At 36.3% G+C, this 20,070-nt stretch overlaps 2 protein-coding genes across 11 annotated transcripts in view; one reads left to right on the top strand and one right to left on the bottom strand.

Moving 5' to 3' along the window:
• Positions 1–20,070, bottom strand: part of ADPRHL1 (ADP-ribosylhydrolase like 1) — a 400,125-nt gene that overhangs the window by 176,481 nt on the left and 203,574 nt on the right. The window lies entirely within an intron of this gene.
• Positions 1–20,070, top strand: part of MCF2L (MCF.2 cell line derived transforming sequence like) — a 147,447-nt gene that overhangs the window by 119,086 nt on the left and 8,291 nt on the right. For all 10 annotated transcript variants that reach the window (XM_052705836.1, XM_052705833.1, XM_052705832.1 and 7 more), the window contains 21 exons: positions 9–128; positions 791–907; positions 1,413–1,562; positions 2,294–2,418; positions 3,920–4,034; positions 4,988–5,107; positions 5,951–6,142; positions 6,358–6,549; positions 7,231–7,390; positions 7,538–7,608; positions 8,653–8,729; positions 9,701–9,767; positions 13,309–13,424; positions 14,239–14,308; positions 15,215–15,307; positions 15,454–15,546; positions 16,607–16,732; positions 17,377–17,598; positions 18,140–18,232; positions 18,619–18,697; positions 18,841–18,907. In XM_052705836.1, coding sequence (XP_052561796.1) covers positions 9–128; positions 791–907; positions 1,413–1,562; positions 2,294–2,418; positions 3,920–4,034; positions 4,988–5,107; positions 5,951–6,142; positions 6,358–6,549; positions 7,231–7,390; positions 7,538–7,608; positions 8,653–8,729; positions 9,701–9,767; positions 13,309–13,424; positions 14,239–14,308; positions 15,215–15,307; positions 15,454–15,546; positions 16,607–16,732; positions 17,377–17,598; positions 18,140–18,232; positions 18,619–18,697; positions 18,841–18,907 — 2,465 coding nt within the window. The remainder of the gene's footprint in view (positions 1–8; positions 129–790; positions 908–1,412; positions 1,563–2,293; positions 2,419–3,919; positions 4,035–4,987; positions 5,108–5,950; positions 6,143–6,357; positions 6,550–7,230; positions 7,391–7,537; positions 7,609–8,652; positions 8,730–9,700; positions 9,768–13,308; positions 13,425–14,238; positions 14,309–15,214; positions 15,308–15,453; positions 15,547–16,606; positions 16,733–17,376; positions 17,599–18,139; positions 18,233–18,618; positions 18,698–18,840; positions 18,908–20,070) is intronic.

Below are 20,070 nucleotides of genomic sequence, written 5' to 3'. Positions count from 1 at the left end.
TTTTTCAGGCATCTTTCCCAGGGAACTTGCAACTCGTCCTTGTTCTGCGCCCAACAGGACTTTTTCATCGAGCTCTCTCAGACATTGCTTTCAAGTTCAACAAAGATGAGTTTAAAATGAAAGTACCTGTAAGTAATGCTCCGTTTCCACTTTGTTATCAGGGATCTGTTGAAGTACTTAGTCTAGCCAGCGGTGTTTAGATTTTAAAATAAGCTTTGAAACTGTGCAAGCTAAAGATAATCAAATAAATGCAAATAGATGGTGGTATGAGTTATTTTATGTTTGTCAGATGTTAATTTTCAGGATTGGAGCTAGTTAAGATATGTTCCCTATGGTCTTTACTTATTTCTTAGAACCAGTCCATACATCCCCAGCCCATGCAGATACTACTGTTCTCTCCCACAGACAGAGACCAAAAATGGATAAAAAATGAGATGTTGTTGCTCTTTAATAAAAAAAAAAAAAAAAGCTCATGTACAGTTTATCAAGATTTAAAAATGAGTAAAATCTGATGGAGTCATTTATGTTATATGATTCAGAAGCTTTTTAAAATGTTTTTAATGCTTTGGAGCCCAGTGCTCCTGCTTATTTGCAGTTCTTTAAGTTTATATCATCAAGAGTTAAGCTTTTTTTTGTTTGTTTTTACATTGTTTCTTTTTGGAAATAGTTCTATCACTTGTTTCTATATGAAAATGAAGCTTCTCTAATAGAATCTGAAAGATACGGCTTAGAATCCTTAACAAGGGACTTTTCACCAGCAATCATGTTCTCTTTTTCTTTACTTCTGCAGATCATAATGCTGGGCTCAGTATCAGAACTGCAGGGTTACATTGATAAAACACAATTAACAGAAGATCTTGGTGGCACCCTGGATTACTGCCATAACAGATGGCTATCCCGTCGCACTGTAAGTCTTGGTGGTTGTTTTAACTTTTCAGTTTCATGAGCTCTTCTTTTTTATACCCTGTCACTTATAAAACGTGTTCCAAGTGATGCAAGTTGACTTGGTCTGAGTGAGATGTTCCCAATGGTACTTAGTCATCTTAGAGAAATAATATGAGTAATAACTTGGGAGTGGCTTTCTGAACGCTTGGAGCAAAGGAACTACAGTGTATTGTTGTGTTGGGGTATGTTGTTTTTGCTACAAGAAAGAAAAAGCTCAAGTTGTAAAATAGCTCCAGATTTTAAAAATATGAGGAAGATATGCCTGATACAAGCCTAGGAAAAACATACAATTAAGGAATTAATGGTGATGGTATCTGTTGCTTACAAAACTATACTTTGACCGTTTTTTAATCATGTAATTCATCTGTTCGAGTTTCTTTTGTCAGTTATATTTTGTGTGTATGTGTCTGTTTGTACATATGCATATGTTGAGCATGAAACATCTTTAATGGTTTTTGTTCCAAAAGGCTATAGAAGGTTTTGCCCAAAAGGTTAAGCAAACAGCTCAGATTCTTCAGTCCTTTGGGACTGAACTGGCTGAAACAGAGCTACCAAATGATGTGCAGTCAACCAGCTCCCTTCTTGCAACGCATACGGAAAAGAAGGACAAAATGAAGGTATGTACATTTTGTAAATATACTGTCTTCTGGTTGGAGTGGTTGTAATTTATAGCTGACATTGCTAATAAAAAGCCTGGAGGGCATTTGGTTAATAGATGATAATGAAATTATTGCATTGAAATTTCACTGAAATTGTTTTTCTTGGTTTGAAGTTAAGAATCCTCTCACTGTTTTCAATAAGGACAGTTCTTAAAGCTAAGTACACCTTATGTACAAACACACCATGACTTGTGTGAAAACAAATAATCTTCTATGAAGTGATGAGTTTAAATTTGCTGTTTTGTTTGTAGTGATAAATTTTTTTTGTATTTGCATGCATACAAAAAGGTGCAACCTCTTGAATGGGCAAATGTTCTTATAAATCAGCTTAAATGAATAATGTTTAAAGGTTCCAAAACAGTAAGTTTCAAGTCTGTGAGATAATTGTAGCACAGAGACATGCTAGAATATTATCTATCACAAAAGTTCAGCCCAGTGTAACAGGGACTTAACACCCATAAACTGACATATAGCATCTAGCATCATTATTGTCAACACTGTTTTTAATCAAGCTATGCTTGTTTTATTGCTGTTATAAACAAAGTGGTTTTTTTTCAGTTTGATGTCTAGAGGAGTCTATTTAAACAAAATAACAAGAATCCAGTAATCAGGGAATTCTTCTGTGTGGGGTTTTTTTGTGGGTTTTCTGTTTGCTTGTTTATTGGTTTTGTTCTTTTTTTGTTTTATAGGAAGATATAAGGTTAGCAGTAGAACAGGGAGACGATATCCTTGGAAGTATTACAAAGCCAGTTACTGAGAACCCTGAATACAAACTGAATCAAGACCAACTAGACAATCAAACTACAGTAGAAAGGTGAGAGGAGTGAAATACTGAACGTGCTGCTTCTCTGTGTTTTTGACCCTTGCCTGGCTCTGTTACTTAATTCTATATGTATGTGTAGCGAGTAAGCAAATGATGCAGTGTGAATAGATAAAAGGCACTTTCAGAAATGACTCTGCTGTTATCAGATCTGTCTTAAGCAAAGTGATTCTCTGATGTCCACTACTGGATCACATGAATATAAGGAAACCTGCCTGAAAAGACTCCCAACACTGCTAATATCAATGCAATTAGAAACTTTTAAAGGGCTTTTAAGGACTACTCTGCTCTTGGAGTGTCATCTGTGCACAAACTTCCCATATGCTTCCTCTGGGCATGTATTCGATCTTACTTTTCTTTGCTTCTCCCACCCACCCCCTTAAATTTTTGCCAATTATGAAGACATTATATCATCGTAGCACAGATGTAAATTTGAACAATGCTATAAAAGCATAGCTCATTTCCCCAAGGCAATTATCTGCATTCTTTTTTTGTCTGTCATTCCATGTTACTGTTACTCTTGGACTGACTTTTCTTTCCAAGTAAGTGTCACTTCCAATGGACAAATCTTGGCAGAAGTTGCTTCTTTGGAGTCATTGCTGCTATTGGCTATCTGAAGGATAATCAGGGTGGAGGTGGGGGTTGCTAATTTACCCAAAACGTTCTATTTGATACAGTATCTGACAAAAGTAGCTTTAAAATGTCTGCCTTTTTTTTTCTAATTGGATTTAACTTGCAAATCCAGGGTTCATTTCTGTTCTAATAAAGACAAAAGTTATTTAAAATTCTGTCCTCTAGCCTTTTCCAGATGTAGCCTAAATATAACAAAGCATGTTGTGTAGTCCATAGAATACCATAATGTCAAATACACTACTCAAAGAAAGGTTGAAAAGTTAAGTCTTGAGGAATTTTGCTAGAATTATAATTGAAGAAGGTTCTTTCCATATCAGTACTGCTTTATGCTTGTCTATTATATTAAAGTAGTCTCTCTGCTCAGAAGAGGAGCAATGACCTTCAGTTTTTTTTATGAGCCTTGCTCCAAGGAATGAAACATAAGGGCAGCTGGCTGGTCACAGCAGTACAAATTTAATGCTTCTTTTTTTTTTTTTTATAGCTCTAAGCTCAGGCTCTTCAGAGTTGTAGCCCACATGTATTTGTATGTTTCTATTTGCAAGCCCCATGTCCCCAGGTCAGAGCTGAGAAGCATGATTTGCTGCAACCTTCAAATCAGTGCTTGATGGTTTGTCAGCATTTAATATTTATGTTGGATTCCAGTTTTACATCAATGTTATTCTAGAAAAAAATTCCATGCAATGCTTAAAGTTTCCTGTATTCAGTTTAATTTTTTTTGGTTTTTTTTTTTTTTTTTTTTTTTTTCTGAAAAATAATGCTTTGAGGGAAACTTCTTCAGTGTGGAAGGGTGTACTGTCCTTGAAGGTTGCAACCCCCATTCTTACGGTTTGGTTTTTTTGCTCTTGTTTGTTTGTGTTTTAAGGCTTTTGGCTCAGTTACATGAAACAGAGTCCGCCTTTGATGAGTTTTGGATTAAGCACCAGCAAAAACTTGAGCAGTGTCTGCACCTTCGGAATTTTGAACAGAATTTTAGAGAGGTGAGAACTTCTTGGTGGCAGTCAATATTTGGTAACGTAGAAGTGATTCAGAAGCAAATACTTCCCCTCTTGTTTTCACAGCTCTCGTGTGTGTACTTGAAAGCTTTCCCCAGCTTTTTTCTTTGACGTGTCCTTACATGACATCTTGCTATCTTTACTACCTTGAATACTTGCCTTTACAGACATAATAGCTTCTCTTCTGTAGTGTTATTTTTTTCCATGAACCCAGCAGTGTATAAGCATTCGAAAACTCCTTTGAAATCTATTCTCTACCACAGAAGCATAATGTGCTGGCTGCAAGTCTTTCATCTTGCCAATAGGCCCTTTTATGGAACCAAGACTTACCTAAACCTTCTGGCTGAAGTCTTATAAAGCAGCCTCCAGCACTGTGGGTGGGAAGCTGCAACCACAAAGTTAGAAGCTGGGTGGAGGCTGAACTAAAATTTTTACAGCCAGTTTCTGATCTCATGTTAGTTAAATGCATGTGCTTTATTGCACCTACAGATGGCTTACTCTGGTGTAGCTGATCTCAGAATAGGGTCCTTGTGTCTCCCCAGGAACAACATTCAAAAGCCATATGACAAGTATGTGCGTATGTGTCTTTCCGTAAACTAATCGGTACAGTGAGGACCTCACTCTCATGTTGTGCTCTCTACATTAGTATCAGATTGTACTGTTGCCATCTGGTAAAAGCAAGATGATAAATTCATCCTGGATATTTTAGTATTTTTTTCTAGTACCAGGAAACCTAATGCTTAGAAAACAAGATTACTTCACTGCTATTTTTTTGGTATGATTTTAGTTTCAGTAGGGGGGGAAAGGTAGATTTGTGTCTTTGCCTCAGGAACACCATAATGTAAGTCACTGGAGTAGGAATACAGGCTACCAGCTATTGGACTGCACCTCCAAAGGCACAGTCATCCTCATTGACACACACGTGTATCTCATTTCAGGTTAAAGCAGCTTTGGATATTGTGTCCGAGAGACTGTCTGCTTTCACAGATGTGGGAAACAGCTGCTCACATGTGGAGCACATTTTGAAAGATCTTGTCAACTTTGAAGAAAAATCCCGTGTAAGAACTCTGCAGTTTACTGTGTTTCTAGCATGTGTGTGTTTATAGAGAGAGAAATGACTTTTAGTTATTGAAATATTGTATGACCAGAGCTTATGCTAACAGCAGGGCAGAGCTAAGTGTCTGTTCCAAATCAGTACTGCACATTACTTTAAAGCAATTTTTAACCATTGAAGTCACTCACTTCTCAGGCAGCCCTTGATAAAGAGCAGAGTGACTAACCATAAAGCCAGTGTGATTGGTTCGTGGAAGAATTTCATAAAATGCCAATGTAGCCAAGTTCTGCTTAATGATCAAGGTACTTCCATTCCTGTGAAACCACTTACTGCTTTAAAAGCCAAAAATTAGAAGGCTCTGTATTGAGTGTAAAATGTAGTTAAACATTATCAACAAAAATATACTCCGAAATACAAAAAAGGAACACAATTAACATGTTAAGACCTACGTTTAATGGAAGTGAGTCTATTGCTCTTGAGACTGAGGTGCTGGAGCAATGTTTTTATTTCACTTCAGATCACTTCTGTACTCCAAGTTGCATGTGTATATGCACAAACATGCTGCTGAATAACTAAGGCACACAAGGACTAAAAGTGGTTCCCAGGGGCCATGTGGTTAAATTCATTCATATTTATGAAGTATCTGATACGACAAGGCAGGAGACATAAAAGATTTTAGGCATCTGGGAAAATAGGAAATCGCTTTGATTTGTTAACTAAGACTGTTATGTATTCTATATCAATCTATGTGTTTTTACTGTGCAAAACCAAATAGTTTAAGTTCTAATTTTTTAAACTGATGTTGACTCCAGGAAAGATGTACCTCAATCAATGCTTGCTTTCTTAGGAAACTGTAGCAAAAGCCAGAATGCTAGCTTCAGAGGGTGACGCTTTTATTCAGAGCAACCATTATGCTGTGGACTCCATTATTCCAAAATGCAGCGAACTTCATCATCTCTGTGATGCCTTCACTACTGAGATGGAACAGAAGAGGAATGTTCTTAATAAATCTCTAGAACTGCATGGCTTACTGGAAAAGGTAAATTTTCTGTGGAGCAGTTTTGTTTCTTGTCTTGTATTCTAAAACCTCCAGCAACCCATTGAAACAGCAGATCAATAAAATTCCTGGGTATGCTGGAAGTTTTGTCCTTAAATAGCTGAATTCATCACAAATAGAAGGATGAAATATGTTAGACCTTAGCATTTGATGTTGATATGAATGCATTCTGAGCCTGCTCTTTTCTTTGTTTCCAGTCTATGAAGTGGTGCGATGAAGGAATTTATCTTCTGGCTTCGCAGCCTGTAGATAAGTGTCAGTCTCAGGATGGTGCAGAATCAGCGTTACAGGAGATTGAGAAATTCCTAGACACTGGTGCAGGCAATAAAATCAAGGAGTTGAAAAAAGTTTTCAGAGAGTATGCACACATCCTCAATGAGGACCTAAAGGTACTATAATTTATTCATGTATGCATGCATCAACTTGTTAGAATTGCTATCTTGCATGGCCATTGATAGAGCTAGGTGGCATGAAGGTGACTTCAGGCCATTTATCTGAATGGGTACTTACCCAAGGTGGTAGTCATGTTGTATCTTTGTATAGGCATCAAGGGATCCAGGACCAATTAACAACTTAAATTCTTCAGATAGTAGCATTGATGTTTGTAATAAATGGATCTCCGGTCTTTCAAATACTTGAAATATGTTTTTTTATAATGAAAACATGGCTTTCCTTGATATTTGCACAACTTCTAAAAAAAAAAAGCAGTTACAAAATAAAACTTGAAAATACATTCCTTTTCCTTCTTGCTGATGTTGTCTTGAAGCAGAACCATTAGACACTTTCAAGAAAACTTCAGTTTTTACTCCTTTAATCAAAACTTGAACCCCATTTTTTTTTTTTTTTTTTGCTATTTCTGTAGAGAAACAAGTTTTGTGACAATATGTTCCAATCTTAAGCATGTTAAATAACTGTAAATTATGCCTTGTTAGGTGTGATGAGTAGGGTAATATTTTTATACGTGGTATGAAAGCAATAATCACTGCAAATCAATGCACCACAAATAGAAGTATAGCTTGTTGATGGCTCTCTGACGGTGATTTTTAATTTTCTTCATGTGACAATGGTAGGAGCATATACAAAAGGTTTTCCAGAAGCAAGAAAGCATGGAAGAAATGTTTCAAAAGAGACAAGTAAGTCTTAAGAAATTGGCAGCTAAGCAAACACGTCCTGTTCAGCCAGTTGCACCTAGACCCGAAGCCTTTGTAAAATCTCCTTGTACCTCTCCAGGTAAGCAAATCTAGCAGAGTTAAGTAGTTTTTTACACTGTGTTAAGAAACTTGAAGAAACTTTCAGCTGTAATTTGTGGTTGTGCAAACATCTGTGTTAGATCCGCTCAAGTTCTAACTGCTGTTTGGTTCTGGTTTATATGCTTAGGTCTTCAAAGAGATTGTGTATCCAACACAGAAAGCGGTGTGCTTCGGAAAGTAAACTACAGAAGAGGAAAGGTAACATTCTTTTCAGTGTTTTTTTTTTCATGTACACACTGCTTGAGAAAGTCATAACACAATGGAATATTCAACAACTTCAAGAAGAATTAGGCTATTTCACTGAAAATGTGCTGATATTGCCCCTATCAAGGTAACTCTAGTTTAAATAAAGACTGCTTTGTCACACAGCTGAGTATGAGAGAAAAAGTAAATAGTTGCCTATATTAGGAAAAATGTTAGGGGCAGCAAAATGTAAAATCTATGAACAGGAAACATTTATTATTTGCCAGTAGTAATTGGCTACTCTTAAAACTAGAGAAAGTGAAAAGGTAGTTGTCATTGGCTCAAAGAAAGCTTCACCTGACCTAATGGTTTGCCATTCCCAAGTGGGGAAGGTCTTCCTGCTCCGCCTCCTGCAAGGAAAATAACCTGACGACAGCAGCAGAAACAAATAGTTTTCCACTGAGTTAGAGGGTTGAATTAACTCAGTAAAGGTTCAGCGAGAGTCAAGTGATGACGCAAAGAGACGGATAAGATTGTATGACCAGTAGGGACAACAGCTGGAGAAAAGGGTTGGCTTGGGGGGGAACTGGAAGGAGAATATATATATATGTTTTTGTTTTGTTTTTTTAAGCAAAAGCTTGAATTAGCTCAGGCATTACAATAAAATTTGTGAAAGTGAACTTCTACCAAGTTAGTAATTTACCAGAACGTTAGCACAGTACCTGATTTTTAGCTTGGAAAGCAGATTTAGGCCAGCACTGCCTCCAAGATTATGTTGATGTTATCTTACTGCAGAGAGGTCTTGAGCCACCGTCTTTTCTAATCTGACCTTTGACAGCGAACTCTGTATCTGAATGTTTATTCATGCTTTGAAATATTCAGGTTGACTTGGATTTTTTTCACTGAGTTTCTGCAAAATGATTTCATAATTAATGGAGTACAGCTTTCCCTGTGAAAACTCATATGAATAGACCTGAGTGCAAAGCTCCATATTTTAGTGCTTTTTCCTCCTCTGTCTGTTATGCTGTGATAATTTTGTTTGTTTGTTTCCTCCTTTAGACTGAAATGAGTGAACTCCATCAAAGCAGAGGAGGATCTACAATGGATGATGAAGAAAACCTAGCTGTGTTACGGCAGTAAGTGTATTTTGATAAACAACAAATGTTCTTTCTCTGATTTGCTTCCAGTGAAGTCTGAGTTTGGCTAAAGATTTGATAAGACAAGTATGCTTCTGTGCTTTGTACATGAAGAAAGATACTTCAGTCTGTCTGCAGCGTTATTTAAGGCTTATATAGTATCAGTCTAGCTTTGCTACAGCGAGATAATACTATGGGAGGATAATTACACATTTTCATGTCAGAGAAGACAGTTTTGAGGAATAAACCTCCTGTAAATCTGTCATATACTTTGGTCTCTGTGCTTCAGAGGACAATTTTATTATTATTTGACTTTTTTTAGACCCTGTTTTGATTAATCTTAAGAACTTTCCAGCATTAAAACTAAATAGCATCCCTTATTCTACCTGCAAGTGGTACAGAACCTGCATTTCTAGCTGAAACCTGGATATTCTTGCTGTCTTTTCACTATTTTAATGTGTGCTAAATCATCTGAAATCACAAAGTCTGGGGGGAGAAGCAAGTGTTTTTTCCTTAGTAATTAAGCAAGCCAACCTGAAAAAGAGACACTGTGACTTTTAAGCTACAGCACATGCCTCAAATTTAAAATGACCAGTGTAACTTGAAACCTTTGCACCTCTAACTTCAGCTTCTGTAATACTTGCAAATGCAACATAAACAGGTTTTATGTATACAATAATAAAAACTGTTCACTGCTTCTGTTCAGCTCCTATGATGCTTGAAATTCCAGCTTTGGCGTTTTTTTCTTCTCCTATTTAAACACATTTATGACTCCGAAATGTTTTAAAAATGCTTGCTTCTCAGTGTGGATATATAAGCTGTGTGCAGAAATATATATGAAAATCACATTTTACGTTACTTCAGAAAATAAAAACGATTTCCAGTTGAAATAGAAACATACAAAGTTAACATTGCCTTAATACTTCGTATAAATGAATAGGCCTTCCTTAATTATCATTCTTTGTTTTCAGGCATGTAATGAATGAACTTATTGAAACTGAACGAGCATATGTGGAAGAACTTCTCTGTGTTCTTGAGGTAAAGATTAAATTTCACTCTGACTGATCTGAATCTATTTCTGTTCCATTTCGTAGATGTCCTTATGCTTTCCTCATCTCTGTGATGCTTCTTGCCACACCTCTTTGCCCTCGTGTTTTCACATGTTGATTTCAATGCATGTTCTCCTAAAAATACACATCTAGGAGTTTGTATTATCAAATAGCAAAAGTAAGATGTGCCCAACTATTGAGGTAGAACATACTGAGTTTTCTAATGATCATTAATTGTTTTAGAATTTCATTCCAGAGTCTTTGATCAGTTCCAGGAAGACTGTATGTCACACTGGAATGTGACTTTGCTTTGAAAGAGTCTTGAATCAGAGGAGCAAATCTGTTAATCACATCCTTCTTTGTAGGCCTTTAAGTAACCTTCCAAATAACTCAGGTACAGCTATGGCTACAGAGTAGCTTGTAGTAATTATATAGTGATGCAAAATTGTGAAGGCAACAAGAATATTTCCTTTGCTCCACGCTCATGGAGACATAATAGCAACATTTGCAAGTTGCTTCTAGAACGTGGTACGGAGTTCTGTATTCATTTGTTCAGACGTGTATGCAGCATTTTGTTGTAGTCCAGTCTGGTTTTGGAAATATTAAAGCTGCAGATAACTTGACATTGACTTTAATCAGGATGAATTGCAACTGAGCCAAACAACTTCTGGTGTCCATGCCAATTTTAGGCTTTTCAATAGGAGCTGTCTTATTTGTCTCATATTTATGTAAGGACTGGGTATACATCTTCAGGTAAGAGTAGTATTGTGTGAACTCTGGCCTTGCTTTTGTTTGGCTTATGGTCAGTTTCCAGTAGTGTTCATGCCATGGATTTTGTCCAAGTGCTGGGATGTCCCAGTGATAGGGCAGCTGTGCCTGATGTATGATAATAAAGCAGTGTAGCTCTGGAGCAGACCTTAAGGATTGCTTTATTCTTTGCTCTTCTATGTAACGCTGTCTGTATAATTCTGTTAAAATCAAGGTTCAAATGATTTTAGGATTTTTGGTCCTTCCTGCTACTACTGGAGTTATTGCAGAATCTTTCTATTCCTCTAGTATTTTTTTTGTTCTACATAGAGAATAGTGCAAACTTTTCTTGCAAAGTCAAGCTCTCTTCATTTTCTGACAATTCAGTTGCCTCTCCAGCACTCTGACTGTGCCAATCACACTTCCCTCTACCTTTGTGCAGTTTGGGTTTCATCACTCTTGAATCTGGATGATAACTGCCAACAGTAGTTCTGGGTCAGATCCTTGCTGATGTTTGTTTTAAAGGCAGCCTTCCAGCTTTTGAGGAATTCTTATTAATAATCCAAAGTTTATGTTATTTCCCCAATTCTTTTGTTCCTTCTGTTCTATCTTTCTGATTTTCCTGTAAAATAACATTATACGTGGACAATATCTCCTTTTACGTTGCTTTTTTTTGTTGTTATGCCTTTTCTCTCAGCAAAGCATTCAGACAGAAAATTAAAGGTAGTTTACAAGATCAATTACTAGAAAACTCCTGTAGCTGTTTTCAAGTGAGCCTGGTAGTTTTTCTTCTATTAATAATGACACTTATTCCGCTTTAGTCTGTGAAATCCAAAAATTTGTACTGGGAAAAAATAGTGGTCTAGTCTATAAGTGGAAATTGCATTCTACTCCTTTTTCCATTTACTTCTATACTTTTAGAACAGCTTTCAAATAGAAGATTAAACAAAGCCTTGTGTATTATTATTGATCCCCATTGGTGCAAGGAATAACTTTTCCTTTCTGAAGATAGAAATACTACTCAGGCAGTAAAACATTAAGTTTTTATCTTGCAGTTGAAAAATAAGCACTATGTCATTCTAAAGGGAAAATACAAAACCTTGACATACTGTTAACAACTTTTTGTCAGTGTATGTATTTTCATGGTTTTGTTCTTTCAGAACAGAGTACTGAGCTCCGTGAGTTTTTTCATCAGAGCTGGGTTAGTTGCCTCTTCCTGAGGCCAATCCTGTCTTTGTTGCAATGTCCAACATCATCCTCACTTCAATGGAAATGTAGTGGTCTATTCCTGTATCGCTTCTCTGAATCTAAACTGCTTCGTGTTCACAGTTTTTCTTCCTGTTTATTTTTTTGTACTCCATTTTATGCAAATCAATGAATCATTTTTATCTTTTTAAAGGTGATACTTTTGGATTTCTCTAACTGCTACCTTTCTTTTCTTTTAACTAAGACTTTGTTTTTGTACTCATGGGAAAGAGAGATGGAAGAGGGACGGTGGTTAGCAGTCAGTGAGCTCCAGCAGCTTTGCCTATACCATTGTTGTTTTTTCCCCTCATTGTTCGAGGGGAAAAAAACACTGATTTTTAAAGGATTTTTAAAATATAAATAAAAATCTAATTGCTAGTTTATCAAATGCCTGAATTCTTTAGGCTAGCTGACTTTACTACCTAGTTCTCCTACTATTTCTAGTTTGGGTTTTAAAGTCTTGATTGCAGTTGTGTTGTTGCTTATCCTTCCTTTTACCTTGTCACCTGGTTATGGTTCAGTTAAGTTTATTATTATAAATAGTTGTCACTAATGCAGTTATTTTTCCTGTGACCACCTTGTCCAGGACAACTGTGTTGAGAGCAAGAGAGGGAAATCTAATCCAAATCTGAACTACCTCACATCATCTTCAACTATGAAATGCAGTAATATTTAAATCTTTCATCATTCCTGGCACTTGTTGTCCAATCCATTTGATCTTTTCCCACTATACATGGTTTTGTTCAATTCCCCTTACTACACTGACAAATTCATAGGAAGTCATTTAAGCTGAGGCACCTTCTGTCTTGGAGATGATGAATGCCTTTTAGTCACCTGGAAGTCTAAGAAATGCAGGTACCATTAGCTGGCATTAAATGAAGCCATTCTTTCATGCTTGCTGTGTATACAGATACTTTTTTTTCCCTTCTTCTTCTGGGAGATCTCTTAATCACAGCTTAATCACCTCAGGGTATGAGAGGAGAACAGTCTTGGGCTAAAGCCATATGTGCCTCCTTTTCCTCACTTGTGCCAAATAGGTGTATAAAAGAATGTGGCCTTAAATGTTACACAGAAGATGTCAGAATCTAAAGGTAATGACTTTGGGTGATAAATCTATGAAAATATCTTTAAAATATAATATGCAGCTTAATGCTTTCTTTTAGAAATAACTGTAGTCCTGCTCCCTCTTCATAATAGCTAAAACCAGCATGAAGGTTTTCTGGAATTGTGGCTTTAACTCAGATATGTAAAATCTAATGCAAAGTGCAAACTTATGTCTGAGCAACATGGGAATATATGGTTTTTGGTGGAAATGATTGCAAACTGTTTTATCTTTACTTCAGTAAAAATGGCAGTAATTATCCGTATGTATATTGAAAACCTGCATTAGATGCATCTTACTGGACTGATGAAAAAGCAGATTTTGTAGATTTGTTTCATGATTAATACTGAACTCTTTCTTTGGTTATCAGCCTGCTGATGCAAACTGCCCTATCAAAGAGAGGAAGATAATCAGTGTACCCTCTTTCGTGTTCTAGGGGTATGCTGCAGAGATGGACAACCCCTTAATGGCTCACCTCATTTCACCAGAACTCCAAAACAAGAAGGATATTTTGTTTGGGAATATGGAAGAAATTTATCACTTTCACAACAGGTGAGGATTTGGATTCAGACATAAAAGTAACATTTGGATGGGATATTGCTAAAAGATCCTTACTGAGCCTCACCTAGCTCTCTATTGAGTCAAAACTGATATTGTATTAGAGAAGAAACATTTTCAGAACACTGGTAAAATTCTGCATCTTGAAGAAAAGTATTATGGTCTGATTTCAAGCTTATTGAAGCTAAGTTTGTTTGCTTTTCTGGTTTCTTTTATTTTTAAACTTTCAATTGAAAGTAAGTTATTATCCTAAACCACAAATTTTCTGTGCTCTTGCATCTGGTTGAGGCTATTTAATTTTCATATTTAATGACCTTATTGCTGCTGGAGAGATGTTTCTTCACATGGCAATATCTAAATATTCAGAAGATAAATATTTTCAAGACAAATTAAGCATATTAAGTAGCTGTTTCTTATTCAGGAAAAACTAGACTTCAGTGTTAGTCATTTTTACATATATTATTTGACTTGTGTTGCTTGATAGCTTTTGGAAGGAAAAAAACCTACTAAATTTCATAAATCCTACTACTAATTACATAAGGCAGGGACGCAAAGCCATTTTGCCCCCACCAAAATCTTATGTTTGGTTCTGTTGTAGCAACAGTAAGCTAGAAGAAATTGGTCAGAACATGTTTATTTTGCTACTCCTTTTTGAAACGTCACCTAGGACAGTTTTGTTTAATTTCATAATACACAATTACAGCACAATTACAGCTCTGTTTCTTTAGGTTTAGACAGTGAATTGCAAGAATGTGAATGTTTACAATTTTCTTTGACGTGTGCTCTAAGAAAATGTTCTTCTTTGTAGGATATTCTTGAGAGAACTAGAAAATTACGTGGAATACCCAGAACTGGTAGGACGGTGCTTTCTGGATCAGGTGTGTGTCATCTCTAGCTGACATTTCATTCATAAGCTCTTCTAAAACTGTTACTGCTGAGAGTAATTTTTATGGAATAATTGCCACCAGGTTCCCTTCGTTTGTTTCAAACGGATGACAGAGTTGGGGATATTTTCCACTGTGGGGTGTAATTAATTTTAATAGGAAGAGCTACTACTGTTTTGAAAGAAAATTGCCTTATTAAAGTCGCAATTAGGAAAACATGAAGAAGCATCATGCGTTGGATCATTTGAGATCACTATTACTGATTATTTTGTTTAATCTTACTGGAAAATATTTTTTAAAACAGAAGGCAGAATTTGAAAATTTCATGAATAACCAAATGAAAATAATATCTTGTCTGTGTGAAGTCTCATGGAGCAACAGGAGCACGATGGGGCTTGTGTAAGCAAACACGATTGAAAAATATCCGCTTCTTGAAGGCAGTGTTGAAGTGATAAGGGACAGCAAACTAGTTGGTCCACTTCCAGTGACAAACACATTCACAAAATGCAAATGCATAAAGAAAGAAGGGCAAAATTTTTTTTTGAATAAGTTATGCAGGAGGGAATCATGTTCTGGGATTAATTGAATTAAATTAAAAGACCCCATATTCTTCATAGGGTGACACAAATGCACTTGTAAATATAAGATATGCTTCTTCATAAGGCACTTGTTCAATTAAGTAGAAGTTAACAGGAGCGTTTTATTTGTACGTTCCATGTACAAAATGAGTAGCTGTTACAAATTGAGCGGTACTGAAAAATTGTTGCCTGTTAGGGATGCCTGAAGGAATTGTCCTTTTTCCTTAGACTTGCTGACTGAAAAATTCTTAAGAACATTGTTTTTTCTTTTATTTTTTTTAATAGGTAATCATTTACTTTTTATTCTTCTCCCCCATTTCAGATGGAAGATTTCCAGATTTATGAGAAATACTGTCAAAACAAACCTCGATCTGAAAGTTTGTGGAGGCAGTTTTCAGATTCTGTATTCTTTCAGGTATGGCTTGCTTGATTCTCTGAAATATTTCTGTACTTACTTTTTTGCCGAAATTGCTAATCTATCTCAAGTATGAATAACAAAATATATTGATTTGTGTACTGAATATTGATTTGCGTACTGACAAAATTCGACACTGATTACAGGAATGTCAAAGGAAACTTGATCACAAGCTCAGTTTGGACTCATACTTGCTGAAGCCAGTTCAAAGAATAACCAAATACCAATTATTGCTAAAGGTATGTGTTGCAAAATTATAATGCTAAACGTATTTTTTTTCTTCTAAATGCTGCTTATCTCATCCTGCTGCAGAGAAATCTAAGTGAGCAGAGTAGTGTATAAATCAAAACTGAGAATGTGTCCAGAAAGATTCAGTTAATTGGAGTCTTCAAAGCAACTTGTGTTGTAGGGAACGTACTTAACTGTGGTCACTGTATGCAATTTTTAGGAAGGATGCCATTCTGATTCATTTAGGCATACTATGGACAGAGAGAACAAAATGAGAGGAATGTAGTATTGTATATATTTTTAAATGAATGTTTAACTTCTTGCTGTGCTTGAAACTGATTTGTTTTAGAAAATAGTCACTACATGGACACAGGGTTCAATAACTGTGTTTAACTCAAGAGTAAACTAGCATTAAAACTGAGCTAATTAATTCTTTGAAAGCTCTTAATTTACTTCAAGCTTTTATGAGAGAGAAGTACCTGAAAAGTTTTCTATTTAAAGAATCTTTTCTTTCTGAACTCCATGAGTAAATACTTATTCTCATACTGCTCTGTATACCTGGATCAAATGGGAAGATACAGCTTCCCCAGTAAGCTTTTTGGAGAAGAAATACTTTTTAAAATGTGTAAGCAGTGTTATACATAGTATGTTTAAGTCTGCAACTAGCATTCCAGACCTTACAATAATTCAAATAATCAATGCAATTTGCCAATGTCTTTACATTTATTATTTAAAAGCAACAGAATGTAAAAAATGAGTGGAAGAAAAAGGATGACATTGGGGTTCTGCTTTTGTTTTAAGCAATTGTGGTTAAAAATGCTCAGTAACTCAGACTTGTAAATTTCTTAAGCTGTGCTTATAAAAGGTTTAGGAGACTCAGGAGACTGGTTAGTAGCAGATATGAGGTAAAACTTGGGGTCTTTTCAGTTAGAGCCAATACTTAATCCACTAGATTATGCAGTGTAAACTTCACTGGATAACTTTAAAAATGTAGGCCAAATTCAATGTTAAAATAATCCCAGTTACTGCTGTTTGCAAAACAAAGTGTGTTGTCTTTCTTTGCCTGCTCAGGAAATGCTGAAGTACAGTAAGAACTGTGAAGGTGCTGAAGACCTCCAGGAGGCATTAAATTCTATACTGGGTATTCTCAAAGCAGTCAATGATTCTATGCACCAGATAGCCATCACAGGCTATGATGTAAGTAACAATATTATTTTTTTAGGCACCTACATACATACAAGTATTCCCTATTGTTTACTAATAATGAGAAGAATATTTTACAAAATACATCTTTAAACTGCATTATATAATGAAAACAGTGGAAAGATTCTCTCTCTTTTCTGAGGTTTTCCTGTTATGGATAATATTTTCCTCTGTCTGCTGAAGTTTTCTTTCTTTGATCTACTTTTCACCAAGTTGGAAACAGAAAACCATCCTGAACAGTCTGGCTTAGGAAACTGCCAAACAGGAGTCACTTTCAGGTTCTTTGTATCCGTGTGTAAAACTACATCTAAAACTTCCAGGAGAAGAAAACAAATGAACAGATAAATATAAGGAGCTTTGCAGTAGGCAAAAAAACAGATATGTATTGCACCTCCTCCTTTTTTCTGTGTGTGATCTCTGTGTTTTGCCATTGCTACTCTTGACTATAAAATCATGCCTGAACAGTGTAGGCAAGAGAATATTAAACACTGACTGTATTTTCATTATCTTTCCAAATTCAACGTAAACACTGATGTGAGATTAATTGGAATGACAGAACTTGCAACAACCTGTTCAGAGTGTGTGTTTCAGTCAGATGTTACCTCTTTGTAGTTATAAATACCACTATTCTGTTCTAGGGAAACCTGAATGAGCTGGGCAAGCTTCTAATGCAGGGATCCTTCAACGTCTGGACTGATCATAAAAAGGGTCACTCAAAGGTGAAAGATCTGGCACGCTTCAAGCCAATGCAGCGACACCTGTTCCTCCACGAGAAAGCAGTGCTGTTCTGTAAAAAGCGAGAAGAAAACGGAGAGGGATATGAGAAGGCACCTTCCTATAGCTATAAACACTCCTTAAATGTAAGGCACTCAGCAGTCCAGGAAGGTAGTGATAGTAAGGGATTAGTTGCAGTAACACACTTCTTTATTGTTGTCGTGTTGCAGTTTTTCAGTGTAAGCTTCATTCTTTCAGGCGAGTGTAATTGTTAGTGCAAGTCTGAGTCGCTTTGAGCTGATGGGTGATGGTGTCTGGGGTTGACTGTCCTTTGCAAATGTCTAAACCATGCTAATCTAGCTGGATGGCAGTTGCATTAATGACTTGGAAAATGTCACAGTGGGTAGTATAAAATAGATGTAAGATTTGTCACTCTGGATTCTCAGAGACAGTTTGTGAGTCAGTCTTAATTTAATTAACTTAAACCTTTTTTCCCTTTGAGGTAGCCATGCTGACATAATGCATTGAAGGCCTTGTGTCCAACATGCAGATCATGTGCTTTCTTTTCTTTGAGCCAAATGTGGTTTTGTTTTTTATAAGTGGGTTACTAAAGAATAGTGTTAGCCTTCTGCTTCTGTTATCTGTATTGCAATTTGGTGGGTCAGCAGCTGTCCTTTTTGCTTCCAGATGGCAGCAGTTGGAATAACAGAAAATGTCAAAGGTGATGCAAAAAAATTTGAAATCTGGTATAATGCAAGGGAAGAAGTTTACATCATACAGGTAACAACATGCAAATACCTTTTAAATAATAGCAATAATAACAACTAATAATAATAATAAACTAAAAACCAAGGGGGTGAGTTCTAAACCTAGCAAGATCTATTTTGTTTTGGCTTTTTTTTTTCCCTTTGTTCTTAATCATATTTTACAATACCCATGCAAGGATGTTGCATACACCATTGCTATTGTTTTCACTGGAGCAGCAGATTTTTGGGAGCCAGGGCAAGACTGTGACACGTGCACAGCTTTATCCTTCAGTTTCTGCTTACTGAGAGGCTAGGGAGAGGATCTAGCTGTTCCTCTTGAAGAATTCCTCTGAAGTTGTGCTTCAGCTTGCAGCTTTTTGTATGCTTAATGCATGATTGTCATAATTTTTTTCTGGGTAGGCACCAACTCCTGAAGTTAAAGCTACTTGGGTAAATGAAATCAGAAAAGTGCTGACTAGTCAACTGCAGGCATGCAGAGGTACTTTTTTTTTTATATATACACACATCTATTTTAATTTCATTTCCCTTTCAACTTCAAAATCTGTTCACCACTGTGTTTGATTGCAGGAGTGAAAAGATTAAATAGCAAATCAGTTAAGTATTTCTTTCTCTCCATTACAGAAGCCAGTCAGCATAGGACACTTGAACACACTCAGAGTTTACCTCTACCAGCATCATCTTGTACAAGGTAAGTAAGTTAGTTGTCAAATCAGCCCAGTATGCTAATGCATTCACTTTGCAATCTTTATTACTCCTATTCCTCAGTACTGACACTTATATTTTAGGGGTTTTTAGGTCTCTTTCTAATATAAAGCTGCAAAGATTTGGGTTTGCATACATCTGCAGAACTGTTAAGCTCAGCAACAGTGGCATGGGCTTTGCAGATAGGTAATCTTTTGTGCTAGCCATAATCCTTGGTGGTACCATGATTGTGTTTCTTGAATGGTCTGTTATACACTTTACATTCCAGGTAAGAGAGTTATGTACAGCAACCTTCTCCTTTTTTCTCTGTTCTCTTCCATCACTTAAATTATTTTTCTTCCAGATTCATGTCGTTTTTCTTTTTGTCCTTTACAGAGCTTTTTTTTTTTTTTTCTATTTCTCATTTCTTTTTTCCTCTAGCTTTCTTACTGAGTGATATATTCATTCCTTCAGTGTCTGTTCAAGTTTGGAGTCAAGCTTTTCTTTATTGTCCTGTGCTTCATCCTTCATCCTTATCAACCTCTATAAGTGCAGTCCTTTCCTCTCCCCTGCTGTTCTGCCCTTCTCTGACCTCTGCTACTTTCTCTTTTTCTTTTTTTTTTTTTTTTTTTTTTTTTTTTTTTTTTGCCTATGTTGCATGAGTTTCATCCATACACCTATATACTCATATCTTCAGTTAATTGGTGTGTGGTGTGTGCTCAAATATGCACCAGTAGCCCTTGATCCTGCATGTTCCATGTACCTACTTATCACTTACTGAAAATTTTCCTGGTATGCAGCAAGTGTAGGGTGTCTCTTATTTCCATTTGCAGTCAGAGGTGTGATGGGAATCTGAGCGTACATTCAGCACGTCGTCTCTGGTCACGCTTTGTCTGCTTCCTATTTTAAGAGCTTCTGTAAAGCAGAGTTTATTCTTTTTCCTTTTTTTCTTTTCTTCCCCTTTTATTTGCTTTTTCTGGACCATGTTTCTATAGTTAAGACTCAGAGGAAGTTATCCTGAGTTGACTTTTTAGTAGCTTCCAACTGCCACACTAAATTTGCAGTCAAAATTGAAACCTTTCACCTTTATATGTGCTCATGTCTTTCTGTGCACAGCTTCAACCAAGTAGCTAAGAAATGTTTTTCAGTGTGTGTGTGTGTGGATAGATA

The sequence above is a fragment of the Tympanuchus pallidicinctus genome, unplaced genomic scaffold (assembly GCF_026119805.1).
Source record: "Tympanuchus pallidicinctus isolate F22 unplaced genomic scaffold, pur_lepc_1.0 scaffold6, whole genome shotgun sequence".
Taxonomy (NCBI): domain Eukaryota; kingdom Metazoa; phylum Chordata; class Aves; order Galliformes; family Phasianidae; genus Tympanuchus; species Tympanuchus pallidicinctus.
The sequence above is the reverse complement of the archived record's forward strand: the minus strand, read 5'-3'. Positions and strand labels throughout refer to the sequence as shown.